This window comes from Crocodylus porosus, unplaced genomic scaffold (assembly GCF_001723895.1).
Source record: "Crocodylus porosus isolate Cpor-Errol unplaced genomic scaffold, CroPor_comp1, whole genome shotgun sequence".
NCBI lineage: Eukaryota > Metazoa > Chordata > Crocodylia > Crocodylidae > Crocodylus > Crocodylus porosus.
Window position 1 is genome coordinate 96998658 of NW_017728906.1, and position 23964 is coordinate 97022621.

Sequence of the window (23964 nt, forward strand, 5' to 3'; positions counted from 1 at the left end):
TCATATCAACAGAATGCCAAAAGTCAAGTTACCAAGTTACATCTGAATCACTATGATTACCTGCCAGGTATTTGGGAAATAGACCTGTCTAGTGTTTCCCAAATTGTTGATACCTGGGGCATGATTTTTTTTTGGTTTAAAAAAGCATTTCACTCACTGGTCCATATGCCAGATCTGGTCTGTGGGCCTGATTCTGCATGTGGTATTGGCCCAGGCAGAGCCTGGTTTCTCCATGTGTAGCCAGCACACCTGCACAGGGCCAGCAAGGGTAGAACCCCTTCAGCCACGTGCAGCTAGCCTGGCCAGAGCCTAATTTCTCTGCTGAGGCCAGTGAGGCTGGCACTTCATCCAGGCTCATGGGACTGGCACAGCCAGGGCTCAATCCAGCCAATTCATAATTGACCATAAAATGAATATGTTCCACCACTGTGATGCTACAGTTAACAGAGCAAACAATATGCTGGCATACATCAACCGATGCATCTCAAGCAAAACTAAGGAAGTTATTCTTCTGCTCTACTCAGCATTGGTGAGGCCACAGCTAAAGTACTGCATCCACTTTTGGGTGCCTCACTTTAAGAAGGATGTGGAGAGGCTTGAGAGAGTCTAGAGAAGAGCCAATCATATGATTAGAGGCCTGAAGAGCAAGCCATATGAGGAAAGGCTGACAGATATGGGACTGTTCAGCCTAGATAGAGAAGACTTCAAGGGGATTTGGTAACAGCTTACATGTATCTAAGGGGAGAGCATCAGGGGCTAGGTGAACAACTATTCACTACAGCACCCCAGGGGAAAACCAAGAGCAACAGTAAAACTCCTAGAAGAAAGTTTTAGATTGGATATAAGGAAAAACTTCACAGTTTGTGTGACCAGACTCTGGAACAGACTCCCAGAGTGGGTGGTGCAGGCACCTTCCCTGGGGATCTTCAGAAGGAGACTAGATGCACACCTTGCTGTGTTTATTTCACCCCAGAAGTCTTTCCTGCTCAAAGCAGGAGGGGATGGACATTTCCAGCCATAAACTTCTGAGAATCTGTAAACAGTTAATAAATGCATATCTTTAAGTCATGACTGATTTATACGAGACATGCACACGACAGCCAACATTTTCACAAGTGACAAGTGAATTCTGGACAGCCAATTTCAGAGCTTTTGGGTCTTATTTTTCCATGATGCTTACTCAATAATTTCTGAAAATGAGGAACCGAAAAACAAGCAACTAAAACAGCTAATCTTCATGGACAATTTAGGCCCAAAGTACTTCTTTCCTCCATCCCCCAAAACAGTCAGACTTGGAAAAACATTTATAGTTTCAGGCTGTATGTTGTGGGTAGCTTAATGCTGAGTGATAATGAATTCTGCTTGAAACACTGACTTTTGGGCAATTAGTGAACACCAAAATACCATTTAGAATGTTTACTTATCTGTCTAGAGAGAACACACTACTTAGCTGACTTAGCTTGAATACATGTAATTTACACATGCTAAAGTAGGGCATAATGTACTGCAAATATTAAAGATGATGTGAATGATATAAACAACTGAAATGAATTCAGTGTTCCTGCTTTTTTATTTCTTTAGTCAAATATACTGATTTCTTACTTTGGCTTCTGTGCACTCTCCATCTCTCCCCTTCTCCTCCTCCATTTAAACTTTCCTCAAGAAACTTTTACCTAGACCTATATCCCTTTCCTATATCATTCTGAATATAGATTCTTCTTTTTAAGGTTTCATATTAGTTATGGCTCTTCCTCATTTGGTCACATTTCTCTGACCAAAACATCAACTTTCATTCCAAACACAGAGGCAGACACCCTCCTCTTTGGGATTCTTGGTCATCTCTTCCAAGATGTCTCTCCTGTTTGAAGAAATTCTGTAACAAGTCTGCTACTAAGAAGATAGAAGCTACATTTTTCATGATTAGCCACTTGAAAGCACTCTACAGAAGTGCATGGCTGCAGAGTGCTTTAAAATTCCCCAATTGCACAACAAAGTAGCCCTTAGTATATGAGGGCTCAAATGAAGCTGTTCCAAACCAGACCACCTCCATTAACTTCTGCTTGCTAGGGTAAATGTAGCCCAGACCCACCCTCCATGCTGTTTGTGTTATGGGAGGGAGAGACAAGTGCGGGGAGGGAGGGAGGATTGGTGTTTGCCCAGCCTGTGCTACAGTGGGGACAGGTGGATTGGAGACCCCGCACTTACCCGTACTCCAGGGCAGGCTGGGCAAACCCCAGCATGAGCTCCCTCTCCTCCTTCTCCCCTTCTTCCATTGTGTAGCCAGCATCAGAGTTGGGGGCAAAGTGGAAGGTGGGGGAAGTGGCTAGGGGAGAGAAACTGCAGACATGCAGCTCCTTGGTTGCAAAGAACAACTTGATCCCCCACCCACCTGATCCAACAACAAATGTTGGGTCAGAAGGGTCAGTCTAATTCATGGCACTTTCTGTCAAGTGCCATGAGTTAGATGGGGAGTGGCATGTCTGTCAGCACCTTAAGTTTTCCAAATAGTGCAGTCTGGGCATCTATTTCAGCCCCAAACAAGTAAATAAATAATGGAAAACCTAAATTACTTTAGAACTACACCAATGATGCAGTATTTGTTAACATTATATTTGAGCCTCAGACACGTGTAGCATTAAGTAAATGCATTTAGATCAGAATTCTATTTCACTTCTAAGAGGTATAAGTATCATGCTCTGAAACTATTATTTAGGAGGGAATATTAAGCAGATGGACATTAAAGAAGTCTGCTCTGTGGCCCCCGGTACTGTTTATGCAATTTTTCCAATGACTCTCCATCAGACACCTTAACTACTAGGTTACTAAGCAAAAGGAGGCACCACTTCCTCCTCAGTTCAGTATCAAGCATTCACTAGTCATGGCTATTGGTCATCTAAAAAAGCAGAAGTTTAAACTGTACCATTGTGTATCCATTGCAAAGTAAGATCACAAAAGAGAATATACGGGCTTCGTTGCCTCTGGGCCATTATTAAATGCTTCTGAGCACGTGCAGTAGTAATAAACTTAGCCATATATGGCATTGAGCTGTGGAGAATAGTTACAGACCATTAGCCAGGATGAAACGGAATGCTGTTTGGTGATTTAGACATCTAAAACCTGCTTGACACTTGCATGTCTTAACAGTGGAATACAATTCTGCCTTAAATGCATTATCTGAATGCTATATGTATCTAAGACTTATATATAAGTTTCATGAACACTGTATCATTGGTAAAGTTCTAAAGTGATTTAAAATGGCTAATTACATAAGAGATCAGATAAGAAGGAAGTGATAAATGGTGCTGGGATCAGAATTGTATATTATTACTTACAGCAAGCCATACAAAATGGAAGATGACATAAAACCAAGAGGACTGGTCAATAAAAAAAGAGTAAGAAAACATTTAAAAGAAAGATTTTGATAAAATGGAGGGCATTTTGATAAAAGGTGATAATTTGTGATGTATGTGATTTACGTAATTTAATTAAGGATGAAAATGTTTTTGCTTGCTTGTTTACTATATAAAAAGACACAGTTATAAAAAAGGTCTTCAGGGTGACAGACAAATTTAGAATTGTAACTCAGTAATTGGTACAGGAAGCGAAGACTTCATTAACAGTATTAATTAGGCATTTGTTTATAGAAAAAGTGAAGACATAATAATCATGCAAAAGAGGGTGATTAAGAAAACAAAAGGGAGTTGAAGTTTCTAGTCATAGTTTAATACAAAGAGAAACAAAGTATGTATTCATTAGCACAGCGTGAAATATCTGTAAGACTGTTTTAAGTTTCATGGAATTTTCCTTATTGTGGAAAATTCAAAATGCAACCTAAGCTTGCCGAAAATTCTTCCAGGTTTTGAGAACCACTTGGGTCTGATCCATTGAAATCACACTGGATATGACTGAGGACAAGGGAACGTACAGAAGTGCTGATAGCCAGAAGGGAAGGAAATTAAGATGATGTTAAGAGGACACAAAAACAGACTTAGACCAAATAAGTAGGAGAATACAAAAGCCAAACTCAGTCAAGACACAATCTACATCTTTGCCTTAGAGAGGTGAATTAGGGATGGGTAGGAAAAAGGATCCGAAAATACAGTGCCTTTTAGAAGACAGCATTAGTATGTCAGAGATGCAGTTATCCAAAATGTGGTAAAGTCTAAAATAATCACCACCGTTTCAGAGTGCTTTAGTACTCATTAGAAAAGAAGAGTGCTGGATGCATAAAAAAATTGAGCTGTGAAGCTGAGCACTTAAGGCCTTTGAAAAATGTCTATGATGCTCTTTTCCAAACCACTCACTTTCCTTCACTGCATTTTCTCTGTCCTTTTTGACAACTGAAGTTTATCATTTAAATTGGAGAAATGATATCTTCAGTGATCAAGCAGGGAGGTTCTAATCAATTCACATTTTAATGACTAATCCAATCACTTCAATGCAATAGCTGCTTTACCCTTGAAGTTAAAGGGGAGTTTTTATTCTTAGCAGCCAAAAAGAGTTCCTGCAGTAAAATACTGGTTAGACACATTCTGCACAGTGATATCCCCCTGCCCTGGCAGAAATGAACTTCAAAGCTACTCATGTAAGTATATGTATAATTTTTCCCTCTTAGACCGTGTTTATTATTGCATATATAGTTCACACATAAGCAGAATATCTAACTGTAAAAGATAAAGGGTGAGGAATGCTAACAGCAGAGGGGAGGACTATTCTAATAGGCACTCTAAAATCTTTCTAATAGGCACTCTAATAAGACTACCAGCTCACCTCACACAGGCTACCAAATTGGCATAAAACTATAATTAATTTGGACATTTCTGGCCTCCTTTTAGATAGAAGCTGGTGACCTAGTTTTGAAATGTTCCAAACTCATCATCAGTCAATTTTCTGTCCCTCAAACTATGGGTCTAACATACATCAATTTAATACAGTATTCTGTGAATCCAAATACATTTGATCATATAAAGGCTATTAGTTATAATATAGCAACTATACAGAATGAAGATAATACAGTTTTTACTCCAATAATGTTTAATGATGCCAGTTCATGCTGATACTTAATGCACAAGACTAGAGCCAGCTCTGACCCTGACCAAATTTCTGTGCATTTCCCATTACATCAATCTACAGCCCCTGGGTCACTTAACTGACTGCCATTTCTTCTCTTTCCACATGACCCACAGATCTCTCTTTAGTTTTCCAGAACATTCTTTCATTAGCAACCATCTATAAAATCCTTCTTCATCTTTTTGTATCTCTCGCCTAGCCTATGAAAATCTCCTCAAATCTAATCTCCTATCTCTCACATGATTACCCCAGTTTGTTCAGAACGTAAATGCAAAAAACATCTTCCTTGCTGACTGAGCTACCACCTTTATCAATCAATTCATTTCCATTTATCTATGCATTATTTCCACCATCAGAACCAATACATTTAAGGTGATAACACACAATTCCATTCCTAGCTAGAGGCAGCTCTGCTTCTTCTGACTTGTGTCTAATCCTATCTAGCAAAGCCTGGCTTCCTGCTTAACTTATCCCTTTCTTCCCATATCAGCTTTCATAGATTGTGAGGCTGGAAAGGACCTCAGAAGATCATCGGGTCAAGCCCCCTGCCCCAGGAAGGAAAGACAATTGGTGTCAGCTGACCCCAGCAAGATGATCGTTCAGTCTTCTCTTGAAGATTTCCAGGGTAGGCGATTGCACCACCTCTGGAGGGAGCTTATTCCAGAGTCTGGACACCCTGGCTGTGAAGAAGGTTTTCCTAATGCTGAGCCTGAAACAGTCTTCCAGGAGTTTATGGCCATTACTCCTGGCTTTCCCCAAGGATACCCTGGTACACAGTTGTTCGCTGAGCCCTTGATATAAGCTCCCGATGTAGCAGTAAGCTGCTATCAAGTCCCCTCTTAGCCTTCTCTTTTTCAGGCTGAAGAGTCCCAGGTACCTCAGCCTTTCCTTCTATGGCTTGCCATGTAAGTCTCTGATTATAGGGGTGGCCCTTCTCTGGACTCTCTTGAGCTTTACTACATCCTTGTTGAAGTGCGGTGCCCAGAACTGGATGCAGTACTCCAGCTGCAGTCTCACCAATGCCGAGTAGAGTGAAAGAATCACTTCCTTAGTTTTGCGGGAGATGTGTCGATTGATGCACGCTCATATTCATACTATGGTCTATTATTACCCCCAGGTCCTTTAATTCATGGTGCTGGTCAGTTTGGCATTGCCAAGCCTGTAGCTGTGTAGCAGGATTTTTGCCCCCAGATGGAGTACTTTACATTTCTTGATGTTGAATTTCATTTGATTCCAGCGCGCCTAACTTGCTAGCCTGTCTAGGTCTGCCTGTATCTTCAAACATGACCACACTTCCCCATAACTAGATGTCATCTGCGAACTTGGTCAGTGAGCTCTTCACCCCCACATCCAAGTCACTGATAAAGAACTTGAAAAGCACTGGACCAAGCACCGACCGCTGAGGGATACCACTGGCCACTTCTTGCCAAGCCGACACAGATCCATTCATTAGAATTCTCTAGGCCCTACCCCGCAACCAGCTCCCTACCCACCTGTCTCACCTAACCCACCTAACTCTGTGCCTTCTGACCTATAGACAGTTCAATGATCAATGTTCAAAGCTAGCCTCAAATATAGATCTTCCACAAAAACTTTCAGCCTTACCCTTAGTTAAAATGAAACAGTAAAAAGTATTTTTAAAGTATTTTGAAAAGATGGCACTCTGCATTTAGGTAAATTCTGGGCCATACCCAATGCCTTCCCAAGTGACTGGGGTGAAACCCTGGTTCCAGTGGGCATATCTACATGAGACATTTACTGCACAATTGATGAACAAATTTACTCTGCAGAAGGATAGTATTTGTAAATACAAGTATTGACCTGCTGTGGAGTAAGAAACTCTGCATCAGCACAAGTGTATTTGCTGCCTGGCTGGCTGGGACATAAGGGGGTTTCAGTGTGGGGGATGCCTGCCAGGTAGCCCCACACTGAAGCACCCTCATGCCCCATCTAGCCCCTCCACAGCATGCTGAACCAGGTGGGGAGGAACCCCAGACTGGAAGGCTGACCCCTGGGGCTGCCCGTCATCTGGGGTTGCTTCACCCAGGCCCCATGTCCAGTGCCTGAATAAACTGTGGAGCTTATTGCTGCAAAGTTAATTGATTCCGGGTGCTTATTCAAATGACACACCTGGGAGCAATTTACTCAGGAGCAATAAGCTCCACAATTTATTCAAGCAGAGTAACTGTACATGTAGATGCACTCAGTGAAGTCACCAGTAATTTTTCTTCCCCCATGTTCTATAGTCTGTTTGATTTATATTATAATTAATATTAGATTGTAAAGTCTTTGGACCAGTGTGTCATCTTTATGGACTACATAGCATCAGACTTTATCATTGTAATTTTTTTTTTGTTTCTTAAAGATGCTGATTTTCCTACTGAAAACCAGGCACATGTAAGAGTTATATCTTAGTCTGTTGTACACTATAACACTGTAAAACAAAATGCAAAAAAAAAGATGCAGCATTAATAACCTTGAGACCATTCAACCTTCAGTATAATGGCATAATATTAACCAACTTAGAGCATGGGTAGATGAAGAATTATACCGTTTTAAGGAAGATGGAATTTATCATGGTTCAGCTGAATCCATTGCAGTTGTTTTGTCTTTATGCTCCTATCTAGCAATAAGTGGAAGTTAGACCACTTAATGAAACAGGGGTTAAGTTACTGTGATTTCACTTCACTTCTTGTGGGATAAAAGACTGATGAACCAGTTATAATGGATTACCCAGCATGCATTTGTCAGCAGCAAGTACTTCCTCTCTCCCTTCCCATTGTAAAATGGTACAATTATTCATCCTTATAAAGAGGGACAGAAAAAAAATATCATTTTGGCCTTATGTATATACCAGCTGATCATGAAGCAAATACAGTATTGTTTCTTATTACATTTGTTATATTTGTGATTGTACCCCCATAAAGAAAACATTATGGAGTGAATTGTTGTTCTTACCAGAATGCTATTGTCTCATTAAAGCTTGACCAAGTCAGAAAGTAGGCCACATCCTATTTTGTTTACTCACATGCAAACTGTTTCACCCCCCATTGACCAATCCATTAACCAGCCTGAATCTGGCTAACTACTTTTGGTGAGCATAAAGAAAGCAAAGTTTGGGCTCCTTCTTAACAATGCTAGACATAATCAAGTGTATTATAACTAAAGCATTGCTTTAGTTATGAAGTAAGTTCATGTAAATTTTCAGATATAAAATGTTCCTTAACCTGGTGATATGGTATACAGACATTTATTTTTAAATATTTGGTTCTTCTTGGATGCTTATCAGATAGTTCATGAGATGATAGCATTGTTTGTCTAAATTTAGTTATATAGGCTTTTGCCAAGTTCTTCCTGTTAGAATTCCTTGGAAAGTAACTTTAAATTGTTTCATTTTTCTGAACAAACTGAATAATTCCAAACAATTTTTGCTAAAGACTGAATGAATGAATGGTGTAGAGCTCAGTAACACAATCTTTTTGGTCTTCAAAATCTTCAAAGGCTTTGACATACAAAAATTTGGAGAAAAAAATAACTTTTTTTCTTTTGAAGTCACCTTTTTTGTGAAGCAAAGGAGTCTTAGGTTCGACTAAAAATGGATGCAGTAAGCCAATTCCATCTGAAATGGTGGCAATATATTGAAACATCAAGGATGAAGAATTTAAAATATTACAAACCATTCCTTTAAATATATGAGCTTCAAAAATATAAGAAGTGAAGATAAATGTTTTCTATCAGAAATGAAAATTATATCAGACTCTTTATACACCTGAAAACCAGGGACAGCTGTTTTATTTATATGCCAGTCACCATGGCCGATAGAACAAGCTAACTGAAGAATCCTTAAGGAAACATTTAAATACTGAAACAAAGTACCCATTTCTGATCATTTTAATTATCATTGTTTCAACTATATTATCTAGCATAGTTTAAATACTAAATTAGAATATAAAATTGAATACTTTAATTATATATCATTAAACTTTAAGCACTTAAATAGCCAATTTAAGACAGAAAAATAACAATTACTTTAGAGTAACTGTAGTTCTTCAAGATCTGTTCTCCACATTAATTCCATTCACAGTGTGTATATGTGCTATGCAGGCAAGATACAATTTTTTGGGTCAGCATTGACTGCTGGAGCTGCATCTATACCATGTGTGTTCTCAGCCCCCTATACCAAATGGCATAAAAAGTGGGTCCACAACTCTTTGAATAATTTAGAACCCCAGAACAGCAGGCAAAGAGGGTACATAATGGAATGAGTAACAATCTCAAAGAACAGGTGCTGGAGCTAAGTAACCATCCTTTCTTCTTTGTGTGACTGTTTACCTGGATGAAATGGCAGACCATCATCTTTGTAAACCCATGGCAATCAGGAGAGGTCCCATATGATTGGAAAAGGGAAAACACAGTGTCGATGTTTAAGAAAGGGGAAAAGGAGGATACAGGGATCTATAGACCAGGCAGCCACACCTCAGTACCTGGAAAAATCATGGAGCAGATCTTCAAGGAATCCATTTCTAAGCACTTGAAAGAGAAGATGGTTATTAGGAAGAGTCAGCATGGATGCAGCATAGGCAAGTCATGCCTAACTGACCTGATTGCCTTCTAGGGCAAGATGACTGGCTCTGTAGACACAGGAAGACCAGTAGATGTGGTGTACCTTGATTTTAGCAAGGCTTTTGGTACAGTCTCCCACAACATTCTCACAGGTAAGCTTAGGAAGTACAGGCTGGATGAATGGACTGTAATGTGGCTAGAAAACTGGCTGGCACATCATGCTCAAGACGGTAGTAAACAATGGCTTCATGTCTAGTTGGCAGCTGGTATCAGGTGGAGTGCCTTAGGAGTCCTGTCCAAGGGCCTGTTTTGTTCAATGCCTTCATCTGTGACCTGGAAGATGGCACAGAGTGCACCCTCAGCAAGTCCACAGATGACACCAAACTGGGGGGAAGGGGGGGGGTAGATAACGCTTGAGGGTAGGACTCGGATTCAAAGTGAATTGGAGGATTGGGCCAAAATGAATTTCATGAGGTTCAACAAGGACGAGTGCGAAGTCCTGCTCTTAGGACGGAACAATCCCATGCACCAGTACAGGCTGGGGCTGACTGGCTGGGCTGCAGCTCTGCAGAAAAGGACCTGAGGGTTACAGTGGACAAGGAGATGAATATGAGCCAACAGTGTGCCTTTGTTGCAAAGAAGGCTAACGGCATACTGGGATGCATTGGTAGGAGTGTTGCCACCAGGTCAAGGGAAGTAATTAATCCCCTCTTTTCAGCATTTGTGAGGCCACATCTAGAGTACTGTGTACAGTTTTGGGCTCCCCACTACAGAAAGGATGTGGACAAATTGGAGATAGTCCAGTCAAAGGCAACAAAAATGGTTTGGGGGCTGAGGCACATGACTTCTGAGGACAGGCTGAGGGAACTGGGCTTGTTTAATCTACAGCACAGAAGACTGGGAAGGGATTGAATAGCAGCTTTCAAATACTTGAAGGCGGGGTTCAAAAGAGGATGGAGCTAGACTGTTGTCAGTGGTGGCAGATAACAGATCAAGGAGCAACAGTCTCAAGTTGCTCAAGTTGCAGCAAGGGAAGTTTAGGTTAGATATTGGAAGGTTTTTTTTCACTAAGAGTGTAGTAAAGCACTGGAACCGGCTATCCAAAGAGGTTGTGGACTTTCCATCCTTGGAGGTTATAAAGACCTGGCTAGACAAAGCCTTGGATGGGATGATCTAGTTGGGGATGGTGCTGCTTTGAGCAGGGGTTTGAATTAGATGACCTTCTGAGGTCCCTTCCAACCTTTTCTATGATTCTACTCTCAGTCACTAACAATCAGTCATTTGTCCGCTTGCTGAAGGATACTAGTAGAGATTGAATTAGGGGGATGTGCCACTATGGTTGCACCCACTTCCACTGCTGCCACTGCTGTCCCCAGGTGATCTAGCTATGTGGAGAACCCCAGAAGTACCCCTGCCCTGCTCCAGTAATGGGCTGTGAGGAGCACCTGCATGGAGTGCCAGGCTCACCAGGAGCCAGCAGCAGCAATATATGGGTTTTCTCTTCCTGGACCTGCTCTTGCCAGCCCCAATTTCAATGTCCCCTGTTGGATGGGAGCAAGGCCTAGTAGGAGGAACCTGCTTCTTACCACCAACATTGCCCAGTTGATGCAGGCACTGGAGAACCCCCAGAGCTGCTCCTGCCTTGCTGTGGTCCAGGGCTGTGAGGAAAGGACACATGGAAACAGGCTTGGCCAGGGACAGTAGCAGAGGTGTCTGGGTTCCTCCTTCAAGCACCTGTTCCCAACTAGTGGGAAACGCTGGGTGGGGGGAAGGGAGTGGAAGGAGAAGCAGGGGTCACTTGCTAGAAGGAACTCACCCACTGCCACAACTGTCCTCTGCTAAGCCCAGCTCTCTGTACAGCACTCGGGCACACCAAGCCCCATCCCCCCATAGTCTGAGGGGCAGTGTGTCACACCACCCTTTAGTAAATCCTAGGTCTGCTCATGGATACTAGAAATTCTATTCAACAACTCCCTACAGTGCAGTACTATCAAAATGTGAATCCAGTCAGGCCAACCAAAGAATAGTGACTCATAAATGCATGATCTGAGCTCTATGAGTTGCCTACATAATTGAAAAATAGGGATATTTGTGGTATGAGACACTTTAGTAGAGGCTGCTTAAACTTTAGTAGAACGATTTCTGTATAAGTAGGTAGATCTAATTTGACTAACTCACAATATGCTTTTAAATAGCTGGTGACCCATTTAAATAATCTCTGTGAGGGTATAGGCCAAACTGTGATCTTATTAGCAAAGACCATAAACAGTGTGGTGCTTTAGTAAATGATTTGCTCCTGTTTAGGTAATATGACAATGTCCTTTGTATGCCAAGTTTCATCGTTGAGTGAGATGAGGGAAAGAAAAGTACAGCATGAAGAAACTGGTTCACATGGACTTCTGAAAAACTGGCCAAAAGCTGGCAACGAGATATGACAGTCAACCTCTCACAGGGGATGCTGTTTAAAAGATGCCTGCCTTGAGTGCCTGAACACCCCAACCCCAAACTCTTTGAGGTGATGCAATGGCAGTTTTTATTAACAGGCAGTAGAAGGAGCAGGTTTGTTAACACCTGTTCTAAAGGCAGCATGCTATAGTTCTTTATAAAACTAATATGACATCCAGACTCTTTCAGAACTAATAAACAGTCCAATACTGCTTTGAGTCAATACAAATGTTGAGGTGGGTAGCTGGTGCTGCAATGCCCAAACACAAAATATCTTCAATTTAAAGTTATATATCATTATCATCACACAACAGTCTGGTCCACAGTTTCCTCTTTTGGTTTAGAATTTCAGTTGAATGCTTTCTCTCAGTGGATATCTGAAGGAAAACTGTTGGTATTTCTTGTTCTGATACTGAAAGGTATGCCTATTTGTGAAAGATGCTATGAAAGATAGAAGCTTTGATCATATATTTATAATTGTCTGAAACCTAGCTGCTGAGGTGATCTGCTAGTGAATTCTGAATGCGTGGAAGGTGCAGAGCCAGTAGTGTGATCTGGTGGCAGTATGGAGTTGACCTGTCTCTTGTCATCATACACAGCTGCATATCGTCTAGCAGAACTTTGTGGATTCCTAAAGAGACAAAACACATGCCAGGACAGATTTCTATGAAGGGGACCATAACTTTGATGGTGACCTAGATAAGTCCTGAGTCAAGGCTTCTGTTACCAGAGTGTTGTAGGGTGAGGTGAAGAGGAGGGTAATTTCCATCAGAGGGTCTTCCCATGGGTTTAACAATTTAATGAACTCTTGCGGATGCCCTCTGGGTAAATGCTCCATATAGCTGTGGTTAGAATTAGTGTATGGTGGGTGTAGTCTGGCACTCCATCACAGAAATACATGAGGCTGGATGACCCCAAAGTCTAAGGCATATTGTTTAGGATGTTATGAGTGACCCTGGAGATTGTTAATGAACTCTAGCAGAGTTTGAAATCTTTCCTGTAGAAGACCAGCTCTCACTAACCTGGAATCTAATATGGCTCTAATAAGAAGAATTTTGATTTACGCTTTAAATTAATTTAAGAGTAGATCTTTCTTGCTGCCCTTGAGGCTTCTGTGGCAAAAAGCTCTATGGTTATTTGAGCTGCTATAACTAACAAGTATTTAATGAGCACCCTTACTGCTCTAGAAGACTGAAGGACAGGATTGCATTGGTAGCAAGATATTTCTGTAAGGAATATGAAGTATTTCCTGTGAGGTGCATGAAAAAAGACAACTTGGGTTAAGAGATGTGATCCTGAGGATCTGCAAGAAAAATGGAGCCCAGCAGCCATAGTTCCAGATCACAAAGAAAGACTTAAGAACCTAAAAGAGGACTTGGGTATGTATTAGGCAAATGAGTCCAAAACTCATTCCAAATCACACCCACTGCCTAGCCCTGAAGATCCCTAAAACTCACCAGCCACACCACTCTCTCTAATGCAAAAACTCCCTACATGCCTATAGCCGGATTTCTACTTCATGTCCAGAACTCTCTCAGCCTCAGCAGTTACAATTAGCTTAGACATGAGCTATGTTGGGATCCAGAAACAAAGTGGAGTGAGCTTTAGTTTTCTGAAGTGCCTGATAAGCAAGCACATTCTCGCCAAGTCTCTCACAAGTAGACAGGATTAGGTCTTGTACGAAATGCAGTTGCAACTGCTTTCCTTCTAAATCAAAACTACTGGAAGATTGTAGTAGTACCAACAACCATCTTTTCTGTAATAGCCCAATGACTTAGGCACCCATGCAAGTTGTGGGAAACCTGAGTCCCCAGCCCTCCTCAGCCTGAGAGGGTTCAAAGACATATCTGCTGCTTTTCAGGAGAGTGACTTAAATCACCAGGGTATGGATTCAGCTGAGTATATGAATCTGTATGGGGGGTGGGGGAAGAGGAGCAGAGGGAGAAGGACTACTGAAGCTAGTACCATGAAGACTGTAAGATGCATGGGAACCAGAAAGAGAGATCATAAGAGGGAGCATTACTCTGTATTCTCGTAATTAGAGCACTTGCCTAGGATGGGAATGTCCTGGGTTCTGATCCAATCATCATTTTTATACCATATTTACTCAATTAGAAGATGATTTTTTTCCCCCTGCCCTTTAACATGGGGAAAGCCCCTTGCCTTACATTGAATATGAGGCAGTGAGGGGAAGGCAGCTGCTGCAGCTCCGGACCCAACCCAGGGCTGGGGCCAGAGCCAGAACCACAGCTGTAGCTGCAGCTCCAACCAGCTCCCCACTCCATCTGCATGCTCTGCCACTCCTCTGCTGCAACACTCAGTCTCTCCTCATTCCCCTTCAGCCTCTCCCCTCCCTCCCCCATAACACACTCCTCCTTACCTTTGGTCCATGATGGCAGGCTCTGTGCTTGCTGTAGTCTGGAGTATGAAGCATGGCATATGTGCTGCAGCCAAGCCCTGTAGAAACAGTGCCAGCTCCATGCTGCTGTTGCAGGGCTAGGCTGTAACCATGCTCCATGTCCCAGGCTATAGCACAGATGAAGCCTACCATCAGAGAGCAAAGGTAAGTGGGTGAAGGGGTAGGTGGGATGGAGAGACTTTGTGGGGGAGATAAGAGAGAGAGTGGCGGGTGAAGACTGAAGCTGCATGGGGCACAAGAAGCATGGAAGGGGGAGGGCAGGCAGGGGAAGGGGGATTGGGGCAGGCTGAAGCTATGGGGAGGCAGGCACAATAGGAGTAAGTGGGGAGGGCAGGCAGCAGGTGGCAAGCTGTCTGTCTCTCACTGCCTTTTACAGCCTTCCCACTGCTTGCCCCCTACCACTGCCCCCTTACTGCCTGTCCCCCACCGCCCCTTACTGCTTGCCTCAATACTGTTCCCCAATGCCTGCCCTACCATGTTGCCCCCTGCTGCCTTCCCCACTAACTGACCCTTTACTGCCCCACCTCATTACCTCTACCCTACCACCTGCGGTAGTGGGGTGGGGGTGGGGGGGCAAACTTAAGATGATCCTCCAATGATTAGATTTCATAAATGGAAAATTATAATTAATTTTAAAACATTCCATGTATAGAATCTAGTGATTGTGGGGTTGTCTTAAAGTCAAGGTTGGCTTGTATTCGGGTAAATACAGTATTTTACATTAAACAACCTTGACAGAAGCAGCTGCACTCCAGAGAGGCGGTGAACTTTTGAACACATTGGTGCTCTTAGCTTTCCTATCAATTGGCTTCACATGGCTCTTTATTTAGTGCACAGGTTTTTTAGATTGCCTTTCCAAAGCACCAAATTATTCTCAGGCACTGAGTATGGAGCCTAGCTGTGAATTCTGGATTCTATGCTGGTCATAAGGGAAAGGGGAGGAAGTGGCAAAAAGTTATGTGCTTCTAGTCTTTTATTGGGTCTAGCTCAGTTTCACCACCTTGAACTTGAAACCACAGTGAAGCTTTAGACACATGGATTGCCCAGGATGGAATTTTTTGGAACTGAGAAATATTAACTTCAGTGGTTGACCTCCCCAAGCTCAAAAAAGGATTCCATCTCTTGCTGTAACAATACTGCATGTGAAAGGTCCTTCAAGGTAGATGAAGAGGTTGTATGAAAAGTAGAAAGGCACACTCTCCAATTTGGATTTTTTTTTTCATTCCAAATCAGTGTTAAATTTTGAATTGTCTCAGGAAATAAATTTTTTGTTAAAACAAATTTTCAATAGACCCAAAATCTTGTTTCAGTAAAATTCAAGCATTCCATTTAATCTTCAACTATTCCATGTCATTTTTATAAGATGGAATAAAATAAATGTCAAAGTAGAATAACAGGAAGAGCAAGTAAAATCTATTTCAAAATGAAATTTCATCGGCATCAACAAATTCCTGCAGAAAGTTTCAAGTTCAGTGAAGCTGCAGTTGGACAGAAAGAACATTCCACTGGATTTTTTTTTTTATCAGTTCTGTTGTAGATTAAAAGAAAAAAAAAGAAAAGAAAAGAAAAAATCTTCCTCCAGCCAGTGTTTCCAATAGGCAAAAGAATCTGTACACACATAAAGTGGAATCCATATGAACAAGTACTTGAAAAGAAACAAGAACTTTAGGCACCATTTCAAGAACAGGAAACAAAATTCATATCAATAAAAAGTTTCTTCTCCTCAGAGTCAGGCCCTTAAATAAATATATATGTACCGCTCCCTTACCTGTATGCAGACAAATTACTGAGGTGCAGGGTGTACTTTTCTTCAGCAGACAATCCATCCATCATCAGGTAGAAAACAAGAAAATTACTCTGGTTGACAGGTTGCGTAATGATACGGGACTTCTCCAGCATGTACGTATAAATTCTAGCTGATTAAAAAAAACAGAACAAATGAATCACTACAAATACTGTTTTAATTAGGCAAGCAGTATCATTAGCCATCACAAAATTGAAATACAGACCATTTACTTCTTATAAAACAAACCGATAATGAAAGTTAAAAATAAATATAAATCTGATAAAAGAACACTATAAACACTTCTGCTAAAATCAGAGTGGTTATATACCCTATTACTCAAATAGAAGATGACCATGATTATGTTGCAAGATTAATGCCCCAATAATTAGATTCCATATATGGAAAATGTATCAATTAGTTATAGTTTTTCAGGTATAGAATCTAATTATTGGAAGTTTGCCTTGAATTTGTCCCACTCTCACTGCTACAGTAGGGAAAATAAACCTGGGGGGGACAGGTAGGCCCTTTGCCCTCTGCTTTCCCTTAACTTCTTTGCTTTATAGCCCCTTTCCCCCTCCTTATTGCTTTCCCTGAGCACACAGAAGTGAGAAGCAAATTTGAAAACAGTCTTGAAATTAAACATAGTTGTCACATTCTGCATACACTACCGATGCGCTTAGTTTATCTAGAATTGATGCATGTTACCTTTTCTTGAAACTGCTCCCTGTTTTAGCACAGATTCTCCATAAACACTTTTGACCAGCCCTTTGGCACTTACTTATATTTAGTATAAACTATGCATGATATTAAGCCAAAGGCTCGTGATATACCACATAGTTGATGGTGCTGAGCCCCATGAGCGTCAACATTTCAAGCCACGGTGACCTCACAGCTCAGCTCAGCACTATTCCGTATGTGTGCGCTGCTGCTCAACACTGCTCAGATATCGCCCACAAAGGATGTGTGCTAATTAGCCCCCACTCAGGACTGTCACAAATCCTGAGATGCTCTGAAAATTTATATGTAGATGAGGCTCACAGCAACCTGGTCTGGCTCCACATCATGAAGGGTAGGGCTGCACTATGTGCCAGGCTGAGAGAGGGGCTGACATAGGGATTCTTGGTGAACTGTATGCAATGTCATAGAAAACCATCACTTGAAAAAGAGTCATCAGTGAGGAGGACAACACTTAATGATAGCTACACTATCTGCTACATGACTGTCATCATATAACTGGTCACTTTTTCGTCTTGCCAAATACAACAGCTGATTCCCCTAGCAGACAAATCCATTATGATCTTAACAACAGAGAGGTTTGCCATTGACTCAGAATTTATAGCTCAAAATTGTCTTCTAAAGGTAAGCACCTATAATCTTTCAAAACCAGAGCAGTGGTCACTATTAAGGCACAACTGGAGGAGGAATCCTTTTAGACTATGATCTAATGGTTATAATGCTTACATACTACATCCAAAAAATGGTTATTTTTCCTTCTTTGCCTGTGGAAATTCGAATTCAGGCTTCCCACTGACTAAGAAAATACCCTAAGCACATGTTATAGGTTCTTTTGAGTGGAGCCATTTTCCACACATTTCTGAAGCTGTGACAATATGTAGGAAAGAATTCAAGATTCACTAGGCCCTACAGCAAGTGAGAGGCTTAAAATGCTAACTTTTACCAGAACCAAAGCAATTTGGGCATAGAGGGTGTGTCTACATGTACTATTAATGCACTGTAAGCTTCCTGAGCAGTGAAATAAAGAGCAGCAAGCTTTCCTTGGAAGTGTGTTTGCATGTGCACCTGTTGGAAGTATTTCAGCGAGGGCTACTCCTGTCTTGCTCTGACCCCCTACAGCATCCAGGGGGAGCTCCAGGTTCCCTCAGGTGCCAGGCCCAGGTTGTCAGAGGGCACTAGGGTAAAGCCTGGGCTCCAGAGGGCAAGAGGAGATGTCCTACCTTCAGGGCAGCTGCCTCCCAGCTCCTCCCTCAAGCAGCTGCTTCCCAACCCCATGTCTTGATGGCCAGTCAGTGTCCCCTCCCTTGAGCAACTGCTTCACAGCCTGCACCCCAATCAGCCAATTGGGGCATGGGGCTGAAAAACTGTCTCCTTCCCAAGCAGCTGGTTCCCAGCCCATGTCCTGAATGGGGCACTAGGCAGGGAAACTGTTTTCTCCGTCGAGCAGGTGCTTCCCAGGCCATACCCTGACTGGTAAATTAGAGAGAAGGACAGGGAAACAGATGCCCATGGGCGAGGACAGTTTGCCCACCTCTTGTTGCCTGGGCTAATAAGGAGCAAATCGCTCTGAGTCAGCTGGCTACATATGTGCTACTGTGCAGTAGGTACTGCATAGTTAATCTGCTACCTGTATCTACAGTACACTAATTTCCTGGGCAGCAAACGATGCACATAGGTACTATATTTCATGGTATATAGGTTGACACAGTGTATAGGTCAACCACCAGCTTTCCGATTTGAAAAGTAAGGACTTCCATAGGCATGGTATATAAGTCAGGGCCAGGCCCAATGCTTGGCTGGTGCAGCCCCATCCCCCAGTGCCGCTTACAGGGGTTGAGGCTGTGCCAGCTGAGTGCTGAGCCTGGTCTCATCTCTGTCCCCTGTAGGCGGTGCATCCCCAGCTGAGCCAACCCTGTCCCCATTCCCTGTGAGCAGCACTGAGCCTAGCACTGCTTGCAGGGAATAGGGACGGTGACGGGGCTGGGCTCAGTGCTTGGCTAGCATGGCCCCATCCCCTGTGAGTGGTGCTGCCTGGGCTGCAGCAGCTCCACTCACAGGGAATGGAGCCTCACCAGCTGAGCACCAAGCCTGGCCCTGTCCTCATCCCTTGTAAGTGGCACCAGGCTCGCAGGGGGTGAGGGCGTGCCACTCGAGTCCTGAGCCTGGCCCTGTCTGCTGTGAGCAGTGATGCTGAATGTTAAGCCCAGGGCCACTTGCAAGAGATGGGGCTGGGCTTGGCACTCAGGTGATGCGGACCCATCCCCTGCAAGCCCGGCACCGCTCGCAGGGCATGGGGATGGGGATTGGAATAGGCTTGGTTCGGCTCAGCACTCAGCTGGTGCTGCCTCATCCCCAGCATGCAGTGCTGGTGCAGTCCAGGCACTGTCACTCAGGGGATGGGACTGCACCAGCCGAGTGCCAAGCCCAGCCCTGTGCCTGATTTTTTGATGTTGCATGGTGTATGAGTCAAGTTTGATTTTTAAAACCCCAAAATTGAGCTTCAAAATTCAACTTTTACACTGTGAAATATGGTAGATGGCGATGCTTTAGTGTAGATTAGTTTACTGCACAGTAAAGAGTCTCATGGAGAAACACCAAGACAGAAGTAGAACTTTTAAAAAACATTTTGTTACAAAAAACCCATTATTAGGGCTTTGTTTTCTAAGTAGAGATATCAGGACAGGTAGTGTAGGGCTGTATGGTTCTTTTGTGGCACAGGACTAGTAATTTAGTCCTCAAGCCCTTTTAATCATCCCAGGAGAACTTCATCCAATAATTCTCAATTCACTAAAGAAAAGGTGATCTTCTAATGTCCAAGAACCGATAAAAAAACTCATATTGTTCATCTACCTTGCTGTCATTGTAGTAAAAGAAAGTGGACCCGTGTGGAAGAAAGGGGCTGTGCTTTTATGTTGCTTCTATGACTGTTGCTTCAAAATGGGCCCATCTACATGTACTAATTGTCATTAGTATTTTAGTGCAAAGTAAGACTTCCCTGGGGAGCACATCTACATGTGATCCCTCATGGGAGCAGATTTGCTCCCACCCTGCTCTATTCCCCCTGCAGCAGCCAGAGGCAGCTCTGCCCCCCTGCAGCAGCTGGTCCCTATGAACACAGGGTCAGAAGAGCTCTTCTGGCTGCAGCAACAGCTGTCTCCTGGCCCCATGCACATCAGGAGGGGGATCTGATATGCACTAGGCAGAGCTCTCCTGGTCGTGGGCCCATTAAGACACACAGCTGCCAGTGAGCCCCCTGCTGAGTGGGGTTCCTCTGCACAGCAAGGGGTTCACTGGGAGCTGTCCTGGGTTTGGAGCAGATGCTGGCAAGCCATCTGCCAGGTGGATGAGGCATAGGGTTCACTGGCAGCTACCCTGTTTGGGATGGAGTTGGCCACTTCGGAGGGCAGTGGGGGATGGCAACCTAGCCCCCACAAGCAACCAGCTATAGGCCACACAGAGCTGCTCTGGGGGTGGATGGAGACTGGGTTCCCAGACCCTGCCTGTCCCCCAGAAGAGTCAGCTCTGCACTGAGAGTTGGGAGCTGAGATAGGGGTTCCCCTTTCCCTGCACTGACTGGCTCCCAGTTCCTTGGAAGAGCTGGGAGGTAAGCAGTGCCCAGACTAGGGACAGAGGGCTCCCTATCCCTGTGGCCCCCTGCTGTCTAGGCTGACCAGGAGCAAATCTGATTCTGGTCAGTATCTACATGGGTTCTACTGCACAGTAACTACTGCTTAGTTAATCTAGTACCTAGCGGTATTAGCTAACTGCACAGTAGTCTAATTTACTGAGCATTAAATGCCTTGCATATGTAGACAGTGATGCTTCACTACACAGTAGATTAGTAAATTGTCTTGTGTGGACGTGCCCAACGTAACTTTCAGAAATTATACATTAATACAGTGCGGGGCAGAGGGGAAGGTAGAAGCTGCACCGCAATCAGAATCCTTTCATTATGTTTGTCCCATTACATCACATGTTAGTCCTCCATTGTGGTCTTTATTTCTCAATAAATCTAATCCTCCTGATAATTCACACAGAGGAACTATTTCTTTAGCCCTGTTTGTATCCAATGAAGTTCCCAAAATATAAGAAAATGCAATAGTCGTTATTTTTAAACACCACCTAAATACCCTAAGAACGAACAAGTGTGTTGGGGTAATCTTGATTAACAGATTTAACCTTAATGATGCACAACATATGTACATGCCAACACTATCAGTTAGTTCATCTCCAAAAATAGGAAGAATCATTAAGAGCTATCAAGCTCCTGATTAGCGTGAATAAAAAATATCAAGATCTTAATGGAGCTTAACGGAATTCAGAAACAAAACTAATACTGTCATGCTATTGTTCTAAACAGAGGACTGATACACTCTATAAATCTATGGAAAATAATACTGATACAGGTAAGGAGAGATAATAGAGTTCTAAAGCAAAGATTTGCTATGTTTATGTAAAAGATATAGGGGCTAAAGATGTGAGAAAATTTCTATTTAGATACTTGACCTAGGGAACAGCTACAACATTTGCAAGCAGATTTTGTATTGTAAGTGTGGATAGCAGCTCCTTCTTCAACAATACCATCTTTGAAATTACATTTCCCTGTCTTTCAAAGACCTTGATGTTTTACATGGAACAGTTGCAAAAGAAAAAATTATGTTTGATAGCTTAGTGCTTTAGCACTGTATAAAAAACATCAGAGGGCTGTGTTGGCTCTAGCTTCTTTGTATAACAAAAAATTAGAAACATGGAGAATTGAAAGGGTTTTTTTTTTACTTTAATAACAATGTTTTTGACATTGCTTCCTGTGCTGTGCATTCAGGAGTAACTCAATTCTGCTTCATGTGATGGATCAAGTTGTAGCCTTACATTTTATTACTATAGAGCCTACTCTCAGACAGTAGGGCTTTGTTTCTAAAAGAGAGGACTGGGAACAGGGTGGTATGAAACTCAGAGGAGAATGAGTCTGTTAAGACTTGATTTCCTCTGGGCTTAACTTAGACATTTTTTCAGATTCTGAAGGAGCTGAATGACATTCTTCTACTGCCTTACAACTAACAGGTCAGCTGTCAAAAGACCCAGGAACTTATATCCTTTTCCCACAAAATACTTTCATACCCATGATGCTTCTAAAATTTACATCATTATCTGGTGCCTCCATGTGACATAGATCTCTTATACAATATGAGTGCATGAAGCTTCATCCGCAAGGTTTGGAGATTTTGTTTTTTTGATGGACACTGAAGGTCAGACTGTTAGTTTCTCATGAGGATACCAGGGAACTTTGGGACCTCACGACCCACAGGTTATGTGTTCTCCTGGATTCTTGCTGATGCTCAGTTCTTGCACAGCATCTGTCAGTAGCATCTTTTTTACTGTCTCCAGCTGACAAAGGGACTGCCTGACATCCTGTTGGACAGGGACTTGGCTCTGGTTATACATACTCTCTTCACCTCCTGACTGCACTATAACAGTAAAATCTATATGGGCATGAAGCTCTTAAGTCCTTTAGGAAACTCCAGCTACCTCCAGCTAACTCCAGCTCCAGCATGCCTCTTCAGCAATACAACTATTAAAAATACATAAAACCCATCCTCTGGGGTTTTTTTGCTGGGTTTCTACTGAACCAAGTTCACGATCCTAGTCTTGACCTTTAGAGCTCTCTGGGTGCATCTACACATGTAATTAAGCTACAGTAATAAACTCCAGGGCAGTTTGCACTGGAGTCAGCTGCTCCTGGGTGTAATGTCTACATACATGCCCGGGACCACAGCATGTTGAGCTGGGGCAGAGCAGCCCTGGGCAGCAAGCTCCCACAGACAGCCCCGGGCGCTGGCACTGGACGGTGGGGGGGCTGCCTGGGGCACGAGGGTGCCTAAGTGTGGAGCTGGGCAGCAGGCAGCCCCTGCACTTTAGCATCCTTGTGCCACAACCAGTCTCTGTCACCATCTACACATGCGTTTTGATGGAGAAAGTAACTGCACCAGCAGAATTAATTAATTTATTGTAATACTAGCACATGTGTAAAAAGTGATGCTTTACTGTGGAGCTAATTAGTCAACTCCATAGTAAGATGCACATTTAAATGCACCCTTTATTGCCCAAAGCTCCCAGATGAAAACTGTGTTCAACCATTCTGCTCCTAGGTATAACAGGATTTTTTTTTACTAAAAGAAGCACTTTGCCTGTATAAGGCATCAGAGATTTTTTTAGGGGTGGACCAATCAGAGATTGTAGAGCCATCTCGCATGGCAAAAAAGGATTGTTGCAAAATTTACTGACTTGTTTCAAATACAAGACACTGTTCTATGACCTTATTTTCTCCAACATAAATGCAGGAACACTTAAGTGTGTACTATCTATGCTGACTTGTTTTGGCTTAGCTCTCATATATTGCTTTCATTAGTTTTTAAAACGTTATTTATTTTTTTTGCTGAAGGTGGTATCATGCCATTTGCAGTTATGTTTACAAACCAGGTGTATTTGGTCCTGTTTGCATAAATGATAGGTATAAAGTCACATCTCAACAGAATTTTATGCCTTTGATATTTACACTGTTCATTCATGTTTAAAATATACAAGACCAAGTAAATATTCCCGCCAATGATCTTCCATACAGACAAACAAACTCAGTGGGGTTTAAACTGTGAAGTTAAAAAATAACAATTCTGATTCTTGTCTCAGTTCCAGTGGTGTCAACCAGGCAAAATTTCACTTGAAGAAAATAGTGAAGGTGGCTTAATGAAGTGGGACTTCATTAATAATGGAATTACAGTAGGCTATGTATTTCAATTTGTGCAGGCATACAACATGATAACAATTTCTACTGCTACCCTCTGTCTTATAGATTTCATAGATTTTATAGACATTAGGGCTGGAAGGGACCTCGGGAGATCATCGAGTCCAGCCCCCTGCCCAAAGGGCAGGAAGTCAGCTGGGGTCATAG

At 42.6% G+C, this 23964-nt stretch overlaps 1 protein-coding gene across 1 annotated transcript in view; it reads right to left on the reverse strand.

Moving 5' to 3' along the window:
- MYO16 (myosin XVI) overlaps positions 1-23964 on the reverse strand; it is a 484140-nt gene that overhangs the window by 220078 nt on the left and 240098 nt on the right. The window contains exon 15 of the mRNA XM_019529669.1: positions 16266-16413. Within this exon, the coding sequence (XP_019385214.1) occupies positions 16266-16413 (148 nt within the window). The remainder of the gene's footprint in view (positions 1-16265; positions 16414-23964) is intronic.